Source organism: Protomyctophum parallelum (assembly GCF_964188405.1).
Source record: "Protomyctophum parallelum genome assembly, chromosome: 10".
Lineage (NCBI taxonomy): Eukaryota > Metazoa > Chordata > Actinopteri > Myctophiformes > Myctophidae > Protomyctophum > Protomyctophum parallelum.
The window spans coordinates 23,495,878-23,515,781 of record NC_139704.1 but is presented as its reverse complement, the minus strand read 5'-3'; the positions used below and the strand labels follow the sequence as shown (position 1 = coordinate 23,515,781).

Here is a 19,904-nt window from a genome sequence, read left to right as displayed (position 1 = left end):
GCATTTATACGTGTGGTGGGGGGCTCAAAAACTTGCGACTGAGGTGTACAACAGACCTTATGTTAGAGCAAAAAATAAATAAACACTACAATTTACCGTCTTCATTTTCCTGCACCGATGCCAGAATAAAGCTCCAAAGAGAGCACAAATGTGAGGCGACCTCAGAAGACATCACAACACTGATTGGATCTATAAACCTGTCAGGACGCGCCTGTGATGTCGAAGCCTGCCGCGGCTGCACTTCTGAAAGCGAGAACCAAAGCATTATGGGAAGTGGCACTGATCAAAGGCATGAAAAGGGATGGAGGCAGCCAGGCAACGCAGCCTTGTATGTCCGTAAAACTAAACAAAACTTTTATAATGGTAAAAATAATTGCAGATACGTGTGCACAATGAGGCACACCGTGACACATTGTGCACTTGTAGATCTGCTATTTTCACTGGATTTGTGCAGCACTCATTGTATGATGGAAACATGGGAGATAGGAGGTTTCTGCCTGGGCAGCGATGACAAGCGGCCTCATTAAGGCCCATTCAAACCACCTCCAAAGCATGGCATGACAGCAAATGACAAGTTTATTTTGACATCTTTCTCCTTGTTATTATCCCCATGGTGACATTTTAGAAATCAATGTCTATAAATGATTCAGACACATTATATATATATATATATAAATAAAAGAAATTAACAAGAAAACAACAACCAGCACCGCATGGAAGATGGGTTGCTGCTGGCTCTGATGCTAACTATAGCATCACCATCATCACTCCTTTTGATCTCGGTGCTGCTGTCTTGCCCTAGGAAAGAGAAATATATATAACCAGAATGGGGGAGGAGAGTCCAAGACAGTTTGATGAATTAATGTTCTCTCCTCGCTTTTGTTTCCAGGTGAGATGAGGATGACGATCGCATCATATCGGAGTGGATCTGTTCTTCTTAACTGCGGTTTCCATCTTGATCCGTCCATCGATTCCCGCGCAACGTTGACAGGCCCGGCTGGCTGTAAGGATCTTCCCCTAACTAGTGAGTGAAATGGAATTTCAACTAAAAAAATCAAAACACAAAAACCCACTTAAAACCAAGCATTCCTATTCGGGTCGGGGAACATTCACCCCAAAATAGCATTTCTTCACAGATGCAACTCATGTCCAGTTTACTATAGAGTGGTTAAGTGGACACACTGAAGCTGACAGACAGAACTGGGATGAACACGGCAGAATAACAGCTGCTGTGTTCCACAGGAGCACAGTTACAACTGTTAGTTGTTCACATACTGTACTATATGATACAGTATAGTAATATAATATAGCCTACTACACACCCTGTGTAGTCTGCTCCTGAGCCTGTCAGAAATTACATGAGCACAACATAAGATATAAGGCATGCAGCTCCCATGTGGATCAGGGCCCACTCAAAAATGCTTTTGCATCTTCCTCGCCACCTCTGTCGTTCCACAGACAAACAAACAAGACCAAAAACCAAGTGGATCATTAAAGCCCCCTCTGGATGAATTATGCTGCAACACTGCTCTTTTTAATTAACGACAACTACCACTAAATCGAGTGACTCTTCAACAATGACTCTTCTAATGTTGACAAAAAAAAATGCCATGGTTGCCAACTTGAAAAAAACACAAATGTGTGCTTTTGTATTGCAACACCTGTTCTCTCTAAACAAAGCAACAGGGAGACGAGACATATTTATTTTTGAATTGTTTTGTATATTATTAAGAGTTCTGTGATTGATGTTGTCATTTCAATGCCACTTGTCGTGAGTCTAATGATCACGAAATCACTTAAAACCCCGTATGCATCCGTATGCTGGGGGGGGGGAAGCTTCACAGAAAAGCTCACAATACGTTGCAGTGTGACAGTACGAGCTAACAGCGGGCGACAGCCCGGTGTATTTTCTGGAAGTGCGTTATTTGTCTATGGGACGTGGCAACTACTGGTGATAGCTGGCGAAGAGGCGATAGTCGAAAAGTGGGCGGAGGAACCTTGTTCAAAAACACTTTTTGACGGCATCGTCCGTTGATAGCCAATCAAATGTATGCCTTGCTTTGTTTACCCTCCATGCAGAACGGTGATACGTTTACATTACATACAGTGATGACAGCAGGCACGCCACGCCCACTAGGAGAGTTCTATCGCCCAGAGTCGCCGCTGTTCGCTCGCTGTTAAAACGTAGGATGACACGTTTATATTTTGGTGCTCAGTTAAGTGTAATACAGGCTTTATGGATGAAGAGAGAGGAGTATTGGAGTCAATTCACCTCTCCTCTCCTAGCCTTTTAATTAAGATTATAGCTTAGCTGAGCATTTCTGTCAGCTTGTTTAGTAAATTCCACAGTGTCACGTTCGATTCAATCTCTATATGCATGTTACATCAAGCTTGTTTGTGCACACACAGCAAATTAACATGTTTTATCACGCTAACAGAACGAATAGAATTACAACAGGTCCCTTCACATTTCTAATAAAGCTTTATACTTCAACCCATACCTTTATTGTTGCTTGTCTGTGTATTTACAGTTTTTGAGTGGTGCAACCACTCCAAAGAACAGCAATGTCCCTATGTCCCAACCTACTTTATGTCCTAATGTGACTATGTCCGATTAGAGTACCAGTAGGGGCAAAAGTGGCGCTGTTGTGCCAGAAACAGATTGAGAGATAGTGTTGCACTGTTGCCTACTCATTACACAGAGAGGAGAGAGGCAGGGGGAGAGGGGAGTTGCACCACTCAGTTCACACAGGTGTGATTTTTTACAAAATTGCAGACATTGACATCAGCGAGATAAGGCAGAGGGAAGAATAATGAATCAAAGCAACTTGTCAAAGTGCTGGAACAGAGCCATGTGGGTGTAATCTGGAGCAGAGCCATGTGTTGTAATCTATTCTAGATAAACCAGACAGCTCACAATGACAGATTAGCAGGGAAGGAAGCATCTTGGAACCTTGCCTGAGTTGCTGAAATATGGCCTTAGGAAAAGATGCGTAATTCAGCAAGATAGCCCCGGCCAACCCCGTATGCTTTGCCACCATGTAAGAAATGGTACACAAATGGTCTGCTAAGTGTCTGACGGCAGATCTCAGGAGGACATACGTCAAATGAGGACAATTTGTTGCTGGGACAAACAAAGGTGAGAAAGGTCGACAACAACGTTGATTTTCTCCCGATTTGTCTCTGTGGAGAAAATAAAGCATTTTCAGAGGGAAAACATTCTGAATATTGTGTGACGGTGACGTGTGCGATTTTGGCTCGTGAACATCGATGGGGCTGAAGAATCTTTCCGAAGCTGTGCTGTGCTGTGCACGTCACATTCATTTCTGCCATTGGAATGATAGACACCTACTGACTGTATGTCGTGCAGTAACGCGAAGGAAAAGCAATTGGGCTGTCATGGCCTTAGGATATCTGTCTACTCTATTCCATCCATCCATCTTATTTATCTGCTGCTCGCATTCTCTTGTGCTTGGTTGGCTCACTTGGCTGGTGGAAGGGGTTTACTTTAACAAAGTGATGCACATCATTGGAAGCACCTGTTCACCCACTGCCTATCTCTGACAAGCAGAAGAAGACTGTAATGTAGCTTTTCCTCATTTGGAGTTTTCTTTCACTTTGATAAATTGCCACAGATCGCTGGACCTTTTCGTAGCCCTGTCGTTCTAAATGGTCAGATGGGTGGGCTGCTGCTGCATGGATTTTCAGAGCATATTTTTGAGCGGTGGCACACCATCTCCAATGCACATGTGTGTCTGTGTGTGTCTGTCTGTCTGTCTGGGGATAGGACCTTTGACCCCTGTCTGAGTAGGACCTATTGACCCTGCAACTGCTGAAGTCAACAACTGTGGCTCCAAGGCACTCCAGCGGGACCTGGCCCACAGGTTGAGAACCACTGCCTTAAATTTCCAACTTGCACGTGTGTACAAGATAAAATACCAACATACTCTAATTGCTTTCATCTATTAATTAAGCTCGGCAAGCGCCTTCCTTGTCACACATCAAGGCTTCACATGATTAAATGTTAGGTTTAAGGGCTTTGAAATACAATATCATTTATGAATCAAATTGAAACATTACTCAAACGCAATTTCACTTTGATGTTTTTGCTTTCTTTCCTTTTTTTTTTACACCCTTGTTCTCCACAATTTAGTCCTTCCTCCTGCCCACACACATGTGTTCTCACTGCTGTTGTATCCTATTGGCTCAAGTCAACGACAGGTGAGGACAGCCTCTGTCCTAATCCTCTGGGCCAACACTCCCTGCTGACAGCTGCCACCACCAGCCCAAAGCTATGTATGTGTGCAGTGACAATTATGAACCTCCCCGGCCGGCTTCCCTCACCAAAACACAGGACAATTGTGTTCATATACGTAGAGGCCGTCTGCACCGCGGTGGATTCAAACCCCCGTCCCCCAGCTAAGACTATGCTTTCTAAGATGTAAATATACGTTAAAAAAGAAACAAGAGGAAGAATTATTATTAAAGGTGCTGCTGAAGTGCAGCACATACTTTAGTACATACAGAGCCATCTAATAGAAGAGTTACGAAGAGTTATATTGTGCGTTCAATTCTTATTTTAAACTTGGTCTCAGTAAAAAGGAACAACACAGATGCAGCATGGTGACAGGGCATATCATGTTTGTTTTTAGTTTTTTTCAAAAAATATGTTTTAGCAAATTCAACATAAACAAGGCGGAACAAGGCAGAAGAGCCTGCTGGTTAGTCAGTCAGGGACCAATCAGAAGGCTGACAAAGGGTGAATTGTAGGCATGTGTGCAACATGCCAACTGTTTTAAAGTATTGTACAGTAACAACTAAAGTCTCTGTAATGTTTATGTTGTACGAATACTACAAAACAATGTAAAAACTAGAAAAAGTGCCCTTCCGGGCACAGGTCTCCACCAGGTTATCCACAGATCCGTGCAGTTAGAGGTAAAAACACTTTTCGGCCAGTTATAGCGCCACCTTGAGGCTGAGTTGAAATTGTTCATGTGGCATTTCGTCCTCGGCCTAGTGGGAATGTGGGTGCACAATTTCACGGAAATCACGCGATGTGTTCATGATTTGCAGCATTTTGTTTGAAACTGAGCACTCCTGTGAACTTTGGAAGCCAATCTTAACCAATCAGGATGGAGTGTGATAAATCTGAAAGACCCGTTTCGTTGAATGGCTCTAGAGAGACTGTGTACCAATTTGCGTGATGTTTGGACAAAATCTGTAGGTGTACTGTGCAAAAACTTGTTTTGCACAAAGCGGCCTCTTGGTGGCGCTATAACAGGCCGTTCTGGAAAGTTTGGGGCAGAGGTTCATCGTTGGCATCCAGGGAGTGTGTGTGCAAAATTTGGCATCGACCGGGTTAACGGTGAAGTTTTTGCACAAAGCGGCCTCTTGGTGGCGCTATAACAGGCCGTTCTGGAAAGTTTGGGGCAGAGGTTCATCGTTGGCATCCAGGGAGTGTGTGTGCAAAATTTGGCATCGACCGGGTTAACGGTGGCCGAGATTAGCCTGTCACGGACACACGGACGGACGGACACACAAACACACAAACGGACGGACGGAGTGCAAAACATACTCTCCCCACATGCCTTCGGCCTGGTGGAGACAATAATGGGATTTAAGATAATTAAAGCTGGGCTGTTGCCTGGGTCCAATGCATTTCTGCCTACTTCCGGTCCAGGGCTTGTCCTTATCTCAATAGGAGTCTATGTAGGAGAGCCGCCATTGGACTGGCCCCATGAAGTGAATGGAGTTTTCGTAACTCTGTCTTACTATAATGGCTCTGATGCACGCATACAGTTACTTTCCACCATTGTGCGGCCACTTGCTTGGCAGTGACAGAAACACCTACACAGCTGTTGGCACTTGAACAACAAGTCATTTGTCTGAAATTAGTGTATAGAAGACAGCGGGATAATAATACCAGGACGGCAAGCAGACAGAAGCACAGGCAATTTATGAATGTGTCAGTGTTTTATTTAGTGATTGTTTATTATTTAGTATTACAGTCCTTACAGTCATTCAAGTGTGTTTTTTGCAGCCAACAGGAATAGCCTGTTTTTCACTCGGGCTACATATTAGGCATGTACACAGCAGAAGTGGACCTTGTATCCTGGATGGCGCGTTGCGAGGCGTGTGCTTGTACTGTAGATCTGCTATTTTCACAATTTTTGCCACTTTCTTATATTATTTGACAATTTGGCCAATGTTTGACCAGTTTTTATAGTATAGTTTGTTGATTACTGTTTAAGCAGTAATGGTCTTATTCTTTTCTTTGCAAATAATTGTGGGTCCACTAACTATATCGTTATGGTAAATCTATATTATTCCAGGCCGGGGCCAAAGTCAAAGTCGTACACGTTAGTCACACAGCGGCATTAGTTGATTTGACCCCCCCAATCCAACCCATTGATGCTGAGTGCCAATCAGGGAGGCATTGGGTCCCATTTTTCACAGTCTTTGGTATGACCCAGCCAAGGATGGGATGGAACCCCCGACCTCCCAGTCTCCTCAGACACTAACCACAAGGCCACTGTCTGGTTTTCCCCCTGCAGGGCTGTGATGTCATGTGGGTCAACCAATAGGAAGACCCACTTTGAGAACCCCTGCAGCAGCCTATCAGGGTATCAAATGTGTTTTCATAAGCAGAGACCAATGACTTAATGAGATGAGATGGTAAGAAGGAGACCCTCCCTCTCCTCTCACTGGTGTGTGTGCATGTGTGCGTGCGTGTGTGTGTGCGTGGGTGTGTTTTAATCTCCTCAGTTTTAATGTATTGTTCTGAACTCTCATCCAGGGTCATCAGGCCCAGAAAACTCAGCACTGTTGGACTTAATTGGTAAACGGCACGCATGTACTTTCACCACCACTGCTTTTGTTGTTGTGGTGGTGGTGGTGAGGACCAATGGACCATCCAAATCGTTCTCGCATGTCTTTTCCCTCACGTTCTAATCTACTGTACATGCATGCACACACACACACACACACACACACACACACACACACACACACACACACACACACACACACAGATCATCATTAATGCACAGTCACACAGATGGCTGATCCTCAGCCCGTTATCATTAGAGCTTCTCTGAGCCAGAGGACTTTTGTGGGGTAACAGTGGGGTTCTGTTTACATGTGAGCCTGCTTCTCCATCCCATTCTGCCCATTATTCCCATCTGCACGTCTGTGTTCAGCATGTCTTGGCGCTGCAGTATTCCAGCACACGCACGCACGCACACGCACACTGCACGTCACTCACTGTTTGGTGTCTAAATCTGGTTTGTGACTCATTTGTCCATGAGGCACTAAGCAGCGTGCGTGTGTGTGTGTGCGTGCGTGCGCATATTACTATTTCTGTGAGGGCCAAATGTATGCACCAGTATACAGTATAGTATCATTTGAGACAAAGACAATGTGAGGAAAATGTTCAGCTTCACCCAGCTGGTGGCTGCTCATGTACAGTCGTTGTATACTTGTAGTGAGTGCTCGGGGGGTTAAGAAGAGTCTTGCTCATGGACACCTCGACACACAACCAGGGCCGGAACTTAAACCTGGGGCTTTCTGTGGCCTCTTTATGGCCGCTATCCTGCATGGTGCCACACCAGAAAGGAGACAAACGGACATGAATGAAAACCTAATGTGCCCATTCATTCAGATCCCTAATTGAATTAAACAGAATATATTCTGATTCTGTTTCTGTACTGCACTGTGTCTGTAATCTCTTTGTAGAGTTAACGAAGGCTCTTTATAAACAGAATACTTGTTGCTCATCTCAGACAACGATCAGTGTTGCTGTCACAATGACCACAGTAGGAAGTGTCCTCCTATTGAACTGAATCTGTGGCTGCGACAAAAAGGGGGATGCACGCGTGTCACATTGCAACCATATCTCCTCTCAAAACAAACACGTCGCTGTTGCTGTTGTTTCTGCATGCAAACCCTCTTGTCTTCCCGGACCGGTTTTTGTCGCCGAAAAAGCCACGCGTTGCTGCTGTCACACGTGCCATATACTCCTATCAATCAGCCCCTTGTGTGTGTTTCCATCACTGACTGGCTGACTGACTGACTTAACCACGCTGCCTCTGCAGACAACACACACATGCCGATTATTACCCAGACAGACAGACACTGTGTAGACCAAGAAAGGAATCCTGCCAGGGAGCATTTCGGTTCTGTCCAACTGGAAGCGATCACTTTGACAAATTAGGCTTTTACAAAGTGCAAGATCACAGTACGAGACAGGATACCGGCCTAAATGGTCAATTAAACAGAGTGCAAACAAATCAATTAGGTGCTAAAGTAACTACTAGGCCACCAGGTAAACAAACTTCATGTCTATAATGGAATACAATCATGGAATATACATAATACAGCATTTAACATACACAACATAATGTGAACAAGTAACCACTTACCAGGTATCCATCAGACATCTAGACGATAAGGTGCTAATGAATGAGGAGTGCTAGGGGGAGCTGAGGTAGAGTTTGAAGAGGTGAGTTTTCACAAAGAGACGGGTCTAGGATCAGTGATCCTCTGATCTGTAAGTGAAGGGAAAGTACACAGGTGTCATGACCTTGATTGACCTTGTAGGTCATCACCATGTTTGGAATTGGCTGCAGCCAGCAACCAGAAGCCATGATGTGACCGGAACGCTGAACGATTGTACACCTTGAGGTCCATCTGAAGTGCCTCGGTTTCTAATCCTCATCAACATCATCATCATCATCATCATTCATTATTAACAAACCCTGTGGGGTTGGTTACAGAGAAGAAATGGGAGGATTTGTCCTTTGAATATGGACTTGCGGCCGAAATAAGGCCTGTACATATAATCAGTGTCTGTCACAACACAAACTTTCTTTAGAGACTGCAGTTTTCCCCAGACACGGAAAAACACAGAAACAACCCTGTGTTGTTCTGAGTATGAAATCAACACGGAGCCCCGCATTCTCTTCTCCCTCAGAGACGACAGACACACCTGTAGGGAACGTCTCCTAGAGACGTGTCACCTGGACAAGTCATCCTGACAACCGCAGTGACAACACTCACAGACACATACACGCACACGCACACACACACACGCCACACACACACGACACACACGTACGCGCACACATACATGACACACACATACGCACTTGCTATGCCAGATTAGGTGTTTTGATAGAGGCCTACTGCAGTTTCAGTCGAAACTCACTTATAGCACTGAAACATGCTGTAGTGTTGAAACTTAACATGACTCCCACATGTGGATTGTTCTGAGCTCATTACCATGAATATGTTCTACAGCAGCTTGGTTCCCAAACTTGGCCCGTGACCCAAAAGAGAAATTAGATGTTTTCAGTGGAAACACTAGTCTGAACTGGTTCAATATTAATAGGGAAAAAGTAGTAAACGGAACTGAACCGGTTGAACCAGTTCGGTTCTTTTCTCCCGCCTAATATTGAACCAGTTCAGACTAGTGTTTCCACTGAAAATAAATTGGTTCAGATTGGTTTGGAACTGGAACCAAAAAAATGTCCACCGGTTCCATGAAAGCACCAGGTTCCAAGAATCTCGAACTGAACCAGTTCTAGTAGTGAGTATACAAGTGGATAATTGAACACTATAGAAGTGGTTCCCAAACGTTCTCATGTCAAGGACCTCCCAAATTAGCCCGCGGACCCCCATTTGAAAAGATATGCCAAGAGAAGATTTTTACGGCTCTAGCAGAGATTCTCAACCCGTTTAATTTCAAGGACCCCCAGTTTGACATGCATTAGTCTACGGACCCCCATTTAATGGCATTTCTATCTCTGGGACCAGCTCAGTGGCTTTGTGGTTAGAGTGTCCACCCTGAGTCTGGTAGGTCGGGGTTCGATCCCCGGCCGGGTCATACCAAAGACTATAAAAATGGGACCCAATGCATCCCTGCTTGGCACTCAGCATCAAGGGTTGGATTGGGGGTAAATCCCTGTGACATATAGCGTCATGTCCGGGGGGTGTACTTGTACATCAAGCTGCCTCACGCTAAAGAAACAGGAGATAAGCTCCTGCCCTATGGGCCTCATTGCTCTGCAAGGCTTACTTATCTCTGGGACCCCCCTCTGAGAGTGTACATTTGTACACTCTCAGAGTTATAGAACCATGATCCATAAGGGTCCATTTGTTTACAAACTATCATTTAGCTGGGGACCCCCTGGGACTCCCTCAAGGACCCCTGGGGGTCACCGGACCCCACTTTGTTAACCACTGCTGTATAGGATCTGACTGTGTAATACACTGTTTCCTGGAAGCAGCAGAGACACGGACAACCTTATTATTGTGACCTTTGGATCTTAAACATTTCTACAGAGTAAACATGAACTGATGAACAACCCCCGGCCTGCTGCTGAGGAGGACGACCTTTGAAGTGTTGAACTGCAGAAAGTATAACTGGCTCAGTGGATCACACGTTTGAAACCAACATGGTGCATTCCCATGGTGCAGTTCTGGCGCCACCTACTGCATATCATTATATAATGCTTCTGTTTATTTTCAGATTATGACAGTAAAACGTAATTTTGCAATTTTGCACATCTATAGAGGTCAAATAACCGCGTGAAGGAGAGACACCACAATAATGCCATAATTTAATTTCCAAATAGTTTTCTACTGGCACAAGCCGCGCACAACGACAAACTCAACTGAATTTGTATTTTATTATATTTTATTATTTTCCGACTTTGCCTCAACTTCAAGGATTTCATCGGAAGGAAGTATCCGAAGGAAGGAACCACATAACTTTGTAAATGTTTTGCCGGACTGTGATTGGGGTTACACCGCTACAAATCAACAGCCCTGTCTGTGGCGTAAAAGTATTGATGGATTCAGAAAACAACTTTAAAAATATGTAAATGAATGAATGAACGCCTCGATCTAAAGGTTCTATGACCAGCAGCCCAGAGTCCAGAGTGCAGCATCATGGCTTCCGCAGACACTGCAGTGTTCCTGGGGTTGGATTTCAGCACCCAGCAGGTATAACGCTTTAATATTATGATTATGATTATTATTTTTATCATCATAAACGCGTCGCTAATTAATCACAGTTGGGTTATTTTTTTAGAAGGCGCGTCACGCGCGTAAAGGCGCGCGCATGACGCACACCAAGGGGGGAGAAAGGTCCTGCAACGTGAAAAAGAGTTTGATTGATTGATTGGACATTTTTATTCACAGTATGTAGACTGGGTACATTTCAATTAAAATTTCAACGAAAGTACAGGTCAATACAAATAACTGCTACATAAAACCAGGAAAAGCACTAATGGACCAGAGCTAAGACTTGTTTACATCTGGGTCCTTCTTATGAAGAAAACAGTTTATAAGTTTATAGTGTTGACACATACACGTTCATTATGTTTATTACTGTAATGTTAACATGTTGGTTACAATCAATTTGTTGTTGTTGTTGTTGTTTACAAGCTGCAGCTTTAACAGCTTTGTGTGAATCAATAGGGCCTATAATAACACTTTCACTTTTTCATGGATACCACACATTCAACTGTTGTCTGTGAAGGTTATCTGTTGTGTTGTTTAGATGATTTATTGTATTGTGTTGTTTAACAAGTGTGTGTGTGTGTGTGTGTGTGTGTGTGTGTTTGTGTGTGTGTGTGTGTGTGTGTGCGCGCGCGCACGTGCGTGTTGCAGTTAAAGGTGGTGGCCATGGATGGAAACCTCAATGTGATTCATCAGAACAATGTCCACTTTGACAGCGAACTGCCTGAGTTCAGGTAACATACTAGTATCTTATTATTATTATTATTATTATGGGCCCAAGCAGGATGTGGGTAGACACCCTATTATATTTGTTTTTGTTTTGTTTTGTTTTGTTTTTTCCGACACTTTTTGTCGTTCTGGCATAACTGTCTGTCTCTGTCTCTGTCTCTCTCTCTCTCTAGGACTGAGGGAGGAGTTCATATTCATGATGACAGACTAACAGTCACCTCTCCTGTACTGATGTGGGTTAAGGTAACACACACACACACGCACACAGCGCTATAGTCACAGTGAATCAGCAGACAGACAGTTTAACCTTTTGACCTCCATGTCCTGTTTGTCTGATCCCTGATTGGTCTGCTTGTGTGTGTCGTCAGGCCCTAGACCTGCTATTGGACAAGATGAAGGGGGTGGGGTTTGACTTCTCACGTGTCAGGGCTCTCTCAGGAAGTGGACAGGTGAGAGACACGCGCCCCCCCCCCCCCCCCCCTTCAAGCACATCATTTTAATAAGCCATTAGATACAACTTTATTTATTGATTTCACTAAATAAACGTGCGTGTGCGTGCGTGCATGCGTGTGTGTGTGTGTGTGTGTGTGTGTGTGTGTGTGTGTGTGCGTGTGTGCGTGCGTGCAGCAACATGGTAGTGTGTATTGGAGGAGAGGCGCTTGTGAGACCCTCAGACAACTGGATCCAGAGAAACCCCTGCATCAAATACTACAGGTAGTTATACTGTTGTTGTTGGTTCCTTCCTTTAATGTAAAGCAACCTTGGGTATACAGGCTGAGGGCCATTCTGAAAATTCCTCCTGACATAAGTTTTCTGGAAAAACAAATCAAATATGTATTAAAACATTTCCTCACAAGTATAGTAATACAAACTGTGTGTGTGTGTGTGTGTGTGTGTGTGTGTGTGTGTGTGTGTGTGTGTGTGTGTGTGTGTGTGTGTGTGTTGCGTGTGCGTGTGTGCGTACGTACATGTGTTTAGTCTAGCTTCTCTGTCTCTGACAGTCCAGTATGGATGGACTCCAGTACAACTCAGCAGTGTCAGTACCTAGAGTCGTCAGTAGGAGGAGCTCAGAGACTCGCTGACGTCACAGGATCCAGAGCTTATGAGGTGACATGTCATTCTCTATCTCTCTCTCTGTCTCTCTCTCTCTCTCTCTCTCTCTCTCTCTATCTATGAAGATGGTTCTGGCTGGCGTTTAGCTTTTACTCCCTCAAATTCTGCCCAAACCCGACCCGACCTGACGTTTTAGGGCTGGGCCAGGCCTAAAATGTATGCTAATTAGTCGGGCCGTACAACTTAGAGCCGGGCCTTAATTTTCAGGCCCGTTGAGAACTCTGTACTTACATTGTATGACTCTCTCTCTCTCTCTCTCTCTCTCTCTCTCTCTCTCTCCCCAGCGTTTTACAGGGAACCAGATCTCTAAGTTCTACCAGACCAGACCACAGCAGTATGAAGACACTGAGGTGTGTGTGTGTGCGTGTGTGTGTGTGTGTAAAGTACATGCATACAGACACTGTCACCATGCAGTCTCATCTCACACACAAGTATAGTAGAATGTGAGAAGTAGACATTGCGAGAACAATAATTTCCTGTTCCTCACAGGAGAAATTGCACTGCGATCCATTCATTCATTCTTTCTCAAATCCGCCATTAGTCACTGCGTCTGTCTAAAAGGTGATTTGTTTTCGTCAGCGTTAATGTTGTAACCTCGACACAGCATGACATCAGAAATGACCCCAGAACGGCTGCGTTGTGTTCAATTACTGCGGACGCCGCCTCAATTCAGAGAAAACAGCCTTTTAAAACGGCCCAGAAGCAGGAACTCAGGGTCACAGGTGCATATGATTGGAAGCCGCTTTTCTTTAATACAAACGTGTGTTTGTGTTTTCAGAGGATTTCATTGGTCAGCAGTTTTGCTGCATCTCTCTTCCTGGGTGAATATGCGGCTATCGACTACAGTGATGGTAAAGTCTGTCTGTCTGTCTGTCTGTCTGTCTGTCTGGTCTGGTCTGGTCTGGTCTGGTCTGGTCTGGTCTGGTCTGGTCTGGTCTGGTATGTCTGTCTGTCACTCTATCAGACTGTATGTCTGTCTGTCACTATCAGACTGTATGTCTGTCTGTCACTATCAGACTGTATGTCTGTCTGTCACTATCAGACAATCTATTTTTGGTCGTTAAATTGTGAAAATAGTGACAAATGTTAGTTCATTAACTAACTAATCAGCTAACAAGTCATCTTTCTATAATGGATAATTATCAATATTTACACTCTGACTTGTGACTTGGCAACAGTATATAGACGTGCGTGTGCGTGTGCGTGTGCGTGTTCAGGTTCAGCCATGAATCTGTTGGACATTCACAGTCTGAGCTGGTCTGAAGTGTGTATGGAGAACACGTCTCCTCACCTCCAAACACTGCTGGGAAACCCTCAGCCAACCACTGCAGTGCTCGTAAGTACTGTGTGTGTGCGTGCGTGCACCTCTCAAAAAAGAAATCCTATCACACAAAGATTTGGAGGCCTCTGTGTAGTAACTCTGAGGAACACCTAGGCGTCCCGGACCCCCTGTTGAAGACCCCTGATATAGAAAGTGCACTGGCAATGGCTTAATAAACTGTGATGCAGTGTGTTGTTTTGTCCACAGGGTGGAGTCTCATCCTATTTGGTTTCTCGGTATGGTTTCCATGAAGACTGTCAGGTTGTGGCCTTCACTGGAGACAATCCAGGTAAGGAACAACAGGGGGTCGCTGTGTGTGTGCACGCGTGCGTGTCATGAAGGTTCATTAAAAAAAGATAGATTTTCTGTATTTTCTTTCATTTTAATGATTTGGTACCATTTATCTGTGTGTGTGTGCGTGTGCGTGTGTGTGTGTCAGCATCTCTAGCAGGTATGAGACTACAGGAAGGAGATATTGCCGTGAGTGAAAACTCTCAAGTCTACCTTGTGATGTTTACATTTCTGACTCATATTCAATTCAATATTCAAGTGTGTGTGTGTGTGTGTGTGTGTGTGTGTGTGTGTGTGTGTGTGTGTGTGTGTGTGTGTGTGTGTGTGTGTGTGTGTGTGTGTGTGTGTGTGTGTGTGTGTGTGTGTGTGTGCGTGCGTGCAGGTGTCTCTAGGAACCAGTGACACAGTCTTCCTGTGGGTTGAGGATCCGCGTCCGTCTCTTGAAGGACACGTCTTCACCAACCCAGTGGACTGTCACAAATACATGGCTTTACTGTGGTATACGCACACACGCACGCATGCACGCACACACGCACACCCAGTGGACTGTCAGTCTGTCACAAATCCATGGCTTTAGTGTGGCACGCACACACGTGCACAGTTGCACACACACACACACACACACACAGTGGACTGTCACAAATACATGGCGCACACACACAGATAATAGGAATAGACCGGCAACCACCGATTATCGGCCTCGATATTCATGTTTTTTATAATGATGGATTATCAGTGTTTTGACAGACAAAAACAACAAATATGTTGCTTCATCTACGTTGCTTTTTGGATAAATATTCTTAAATGCATTCAAAGGTCATTTTGTTTTGTAGTTTGTTTGTGTTACTGTTAATCTTAGATATTTTGACTGAAAATGCGTATCGGCTCCTGCACTGATCAATTTGTGTGTGTGTGCTATCTTCCAGTTTTAAGAACGGCTCGTTGACCAGAGAACGAATCAGGAACGAGTGTGCCAAAGGATCATGGGAAGTATTCTCCGCCTCCCTGAGAGATACGCCCCTCGGAAACTATGGCAACATAGGTCGGTCGCATTATCACATAATATAATAATTGACATGTCACAATTTGTCGCTGTTGGGCAGAAACCTTGTATCTCCATTTTTTTTTTTTTTTTCCCTAAATGAATGCCTCATTACCCAGACTTTTAACAAGTAGCCTCTGTACCCAGACTTTTAACAAGTAGCCTCGGTACCCAGACTTTTAACAAGTAGCCTCGGTACCCAGACTTTTAACAAGTAGCCTCTGTACCCAGACTTTTAACAAGTAGCCTCGGTACCCAGACTTTTAACAAGTAGCCTCGGTACCCAGACTTTTAACAAGTAGCCTCTGTACCCAGACTTTTAACAAGTAGCCTCGGTACCCAGACTTTTAACAAGTAGCCTCGGTACCCAGACTTTTAACAAGTAGCCTCGGTACCCAGACTTTTAACAAGTAGCCTCTGTACCCAGACTTTTAACAAGTAGCCTCTGTACCCAGACTTTTAACAAGTAGCCTCGGTACCCAGACTTTTAACAAGTAGCCTCGGTACCCAGGCTTTTATGGTTGATTGTGATTGGTTGATATGTTTGCAGGGTTTTATTATGACGTGGTGGAGATAACGCCCGCTGCTGTTGGTCTGCACAGGTTCGATGCCCACGACAACCAGGTGTGTACTGCTAGAGAACTGACGTGAACTCTGGAGAATGTCCGTGGAATGTCCTGTGTTGGTGTTGGCCTTTCACACATGTAGCACCCACCAGGAGTTTTCATTGATTGATTGAGTACTTTATTAATTCACTCAGTGCCAGCGATTTTTTTTTCGTACCTTTTAATGTCTGTCGTCGGTCTATCTATCTCTCTGTCTGTCTGTCAGGTGTCATGTTTCGGCTCCCAGCAGGAGGTCAGGGCGTTGGTGGAGGGACAGTTTCTGTCTAAGAGACTTCATGCTGAGAGCCTGGGATACAAGATACGTAAGACAAATGTACACACACACACACACACACACACACACACACACACACACACACACACACAGGGCAGATATGTACTGTACACCTGGCTATAGTCACACACGCTTATTGTGTGTGTGTGTGTGTGTGTGTGTGTGTGTGTGTGTGTGTGTGTGTGTGTGTTTAGTTCCTGGTACAAGAGTTCTGGCGACGGGAGGGGCTTCATCCAACAAAGAAATTCTGCAGGTGAGTGTGCGTGCATGCATTAGTAGAAGGGCATCAACTGCTTTTAACACAGATAGTCAGAGGTTTCCCTGAGCAGGCAAAGTCATACCATTGGACACGAGCTGAAATGATGACAAGAAATGGCTTCCAGACTACATCAAATAACATGATCGTTACAGAGTTATTAAGAGTATAGTTTGTTGATCAGGCATACTTTTGTTGCAGTAATGCCACCAAGGTTATAAAACGACTCAAGCATACCAAAGTGGTTAATCTCAATGTAGTCTGCAGGTCATTCCAGGTTTTGGGGCCACTGAAGCTAAACACAGATCGATCTACCAAGTTCAGAGTTGACTTTTGGCACCTTGGATTTGGGGAAATGACTTGAGTGTGTTCCAGAAAGGTGTCACCCTCGCTCATCTGCTTCATCTGGCTCTCTCGGCTACTTCATCATGCCTGAACACACTCATACATGGAACACTGCCTACAGCTATGAGATGGTAACTCCTCTTCTTTCTCTCTCCAGGTTCTATCAGACGTGTTCAACGCTCCAGTCTACTGTATAGACGTCTCCAACTCTGCCTGTCTGGGCTGTGCCTACAGAGCCATGCACGGTAAGATCTGAACTCAGATCACCCTTTCTGTGCTGAGCCTACGGAGCCATGCACGGTGAGATCTGAACTCAGATCACCCTTTCTGTGCTGTGCCTACGGAGCCATGCACGGTAAGATCTGAACTCAGATCAGCCTTTCTGTGCTGTGCCTACGGAGCCATGCACGGTAAGATCTGAACTCAGATCAGCCTTTCTGTACTGTGCCTACGGAGCCATGCACGGTAAGATCTGAACTCAGATCAGCCTGTCTGGGCTGTGCCATGCACGTAGGGATGGCACAATTATTACATACTCGTCTAATCGCAATTATTTCAGATAATCACAATTATCTTTTCAGAATCGTCAAAATTTAAAATGCAGAAATCGCAGATGAGGCCTATTTCCGCTATTTGTTTGTATAAAATTCTTAAATATTAATAATAATATTTATAATATTACCGGTAATTTCTTAGTAAATTAAGGCAATCAGAAATTAATTATTTATTCATATGTTGTCCAATGTTCAACGGCAAAAACACAATTAAATCACAATTATTTGAGTGACAATTAATCGTCAACTAAAATGTGTCTTCGTGACCTGGTGAACTGGTGACCACCAGGTGGCGCTGTTAAACTCCAACTGTGTGTGTGTGTGTGTGTGTGTGTGTGTGTGTGCGCGTGTGCGTGTGCGTGTGTGAAGGTGTGCGTGCACAGTCAGGTGCGTCATTCTCTGATGTCGTACGGAACGCTGCAGAACCACAACTTGCTGCCACCCCAAAGCCTGGCGCACAACAGGTACACACGCACGTGCGCGCAGTGCGCACACACACACACATACAAAGTGTCACATAACATTAACCACATGTCACAATGCACAGACAATTCAGCAATAACAGCAGATCTCTGTGTGTGCGTGTGTTCCAGGTGGTTGATGGGATGTTGAAACGCTACGCCCGATTGGAGGAGAGAGTTCTCCAAATGTCCCGCCCCTAGACCACATCCACCAATCGGTGCTCTTAGAACGACCTGATTGGACGGTAGAAGAAGGCTTCGCCTAGAAACACGTCGACAATCTCACAATAATGATTAATAAACATTAATTATAATATAAACTATTGATATACTAGTATACCTTCATACTTGTACTGTTTGTAAATTGCCAACTGACTAAAATCATTGCATTAGTTGAATGTTGTTTATCCCATTTAGGATGGGGAAACCTTTAGGTGTTATTACCTTTCAAGACAGGAACCCCTTGTCAGGATTTATAAGGCATTTTTAGAATCGGCCTCAGGTGATTATACTGGATCTCAGTAACAATAATCTCAGTAAAATAAAAAATAAAGTGAAGGATGAGTTTCTGTGAACGGAGACTGACCTGGGTTCAGCATATCACCCTGTCAATGAATGAAAGAACAAACAAACTAATTAATTGATTGAATCAATGAATGAATTCATTCATCATTCATTCATAAATATAATGTCAGTATTTAGTTAACTCCAACTGACCCTGCATGGTAATGCCAATATTTTGTTATTAAAATTTGAAACAATTGCACATAACTTGGATGTGTGAGTTCAGTTTTTATTCAACATGCTCTGTCCTCGCTCCTCTAGTCTAAACTAACTTGAACTGGAAGTGGAAGTATGTCCCCCATCAAGTCCAAGACAAAAACAAAGACAGCCCAATTGGCGTTCACTTCCCATTTCTGCATGACTGGAAGCAGGTTGGAGTCTATTGTTCCCTGTTTAATTCCAATGGAAAGGTGAACGTGAACTTAAGAACGATTATTTTCCCCAACATTCTGATACTAAAATGGCCTTTTTCAGAGTGACAAATCAGGAGAAACTTTGTTATCGACCTTTCCTGTCAACACACTCGCGAGGACGTCCGCAAGATCTTGCTGCCAGACAGCACCCACCTATTAGGAGACTGTTGGAAGGAAATAAGGCAAGTGAACTCAATACTCATAATGATATGAAATATCAATATTAAATGTTATCTCTGTCGTCTGTGGACACTATAATCAACTCTTTAGATCAGCCTATCAATAACAGGTGCATTATTTGTTTTTACTGTGATCCCAGAGTATCTGTAGCTGAATGATTGAAGGGTAATGCTTTCCTTAAGCCCCTGCCATGCAGGGCTTCGCGAGTAACCGAGGGACTTCGGCCTTGTAAGGAAAACAAGTGCTCCCATATCCCTCGCAAACCATCTCTTGCAGCTGCATTCTCGGCTGCAAGGTTAGCAGTTTGCAGGGGAAGTTCACAGGTGTATAGTAGCTAAATCTGGCTAATAACACATTTTTAGGGCCCTGTTGCTCTCTGTTGCTGCCCCTTCCCGTTCTTCAAAACCTACCTCTTCAGGCTATTTCTTCTCAGCTGAGGTCGAGACGAGTTAAGATGTCTCTGCTATTTCCCCTACCATAATGGCCCCTCAATGAATTTAATTTAATTTGGGGTTTTGTGCTAATTCGCTTATTTCCATCGCTCAAAAATCAATAATGTAAATAATCATAATGTAAATAGTATCCCAAGCGGCACACTTATTTTGATGGAAATAAGCAAATTAGAACAAAAACCCAACCCCCATTGAGTGCTTATGGTAGGGGAAATAGCCAATAATGCACTTTTGCACAAAATAACACGTGGACCTCTTTGG

At 44.2% G+C, this 19,904-nt stretch overlaps 1 protein-coding gene across 2 annotated transcripts; it reads left to right on the top strand.

The window, feature by feature from the left end:
• The first annotated feature begins 10,822 nt into the window (after positions 1–10,822).
• xylb (xylulokinase homolog (H. influenzae)) lies at positions 10,823–18,783 on the top strand. 2 transcript variants are annotated; one of them, XM_083774335.1, is made up of 19 exons: positions 10,823–11,004; positions 11,674–11,756; positions 11,925–11,994; positions 12,120–12,200; positions 12,379–12,465; positions 12,730–12,858; positions 13,149–13,214; positions 13,643–13,715; positions 14,082–14,200; positions 14,393–14,474; positions 14,625–14,665; positions 14,859–14,974; positions 15,403–15,518; positions 16,069–16,142; positions 16,350–16,446; positions 16,613–16,671; positions 17,177–17,264; positions 17,943–18,037; positions 18,167–18,783. In XM_083774335.1, the coding sequence occupies exons 1-19, from the start codon at positions 10,951–10,953 to the stop codon at positions 18,233–18,235; spliced, it is 1,599 nt and encodes a 532-aa protein (XP_083630461.1). In that variant the 5' UTR covers positions 10,823–10,950; the 3' UTR covers positions 18,236–18,783. The 2 variants fall into 2 exon arrangements, with proteins under 2 accessions (XP_083630461.1, XP_083630462.1); XM_083774336.1 differs by lacking the exon at positions 11,925–11,994 and having other exon boundaries at positions 10,970–11,004.
• Positions 18,784–19,904: the final 1,121 nt, after the last annotated feature.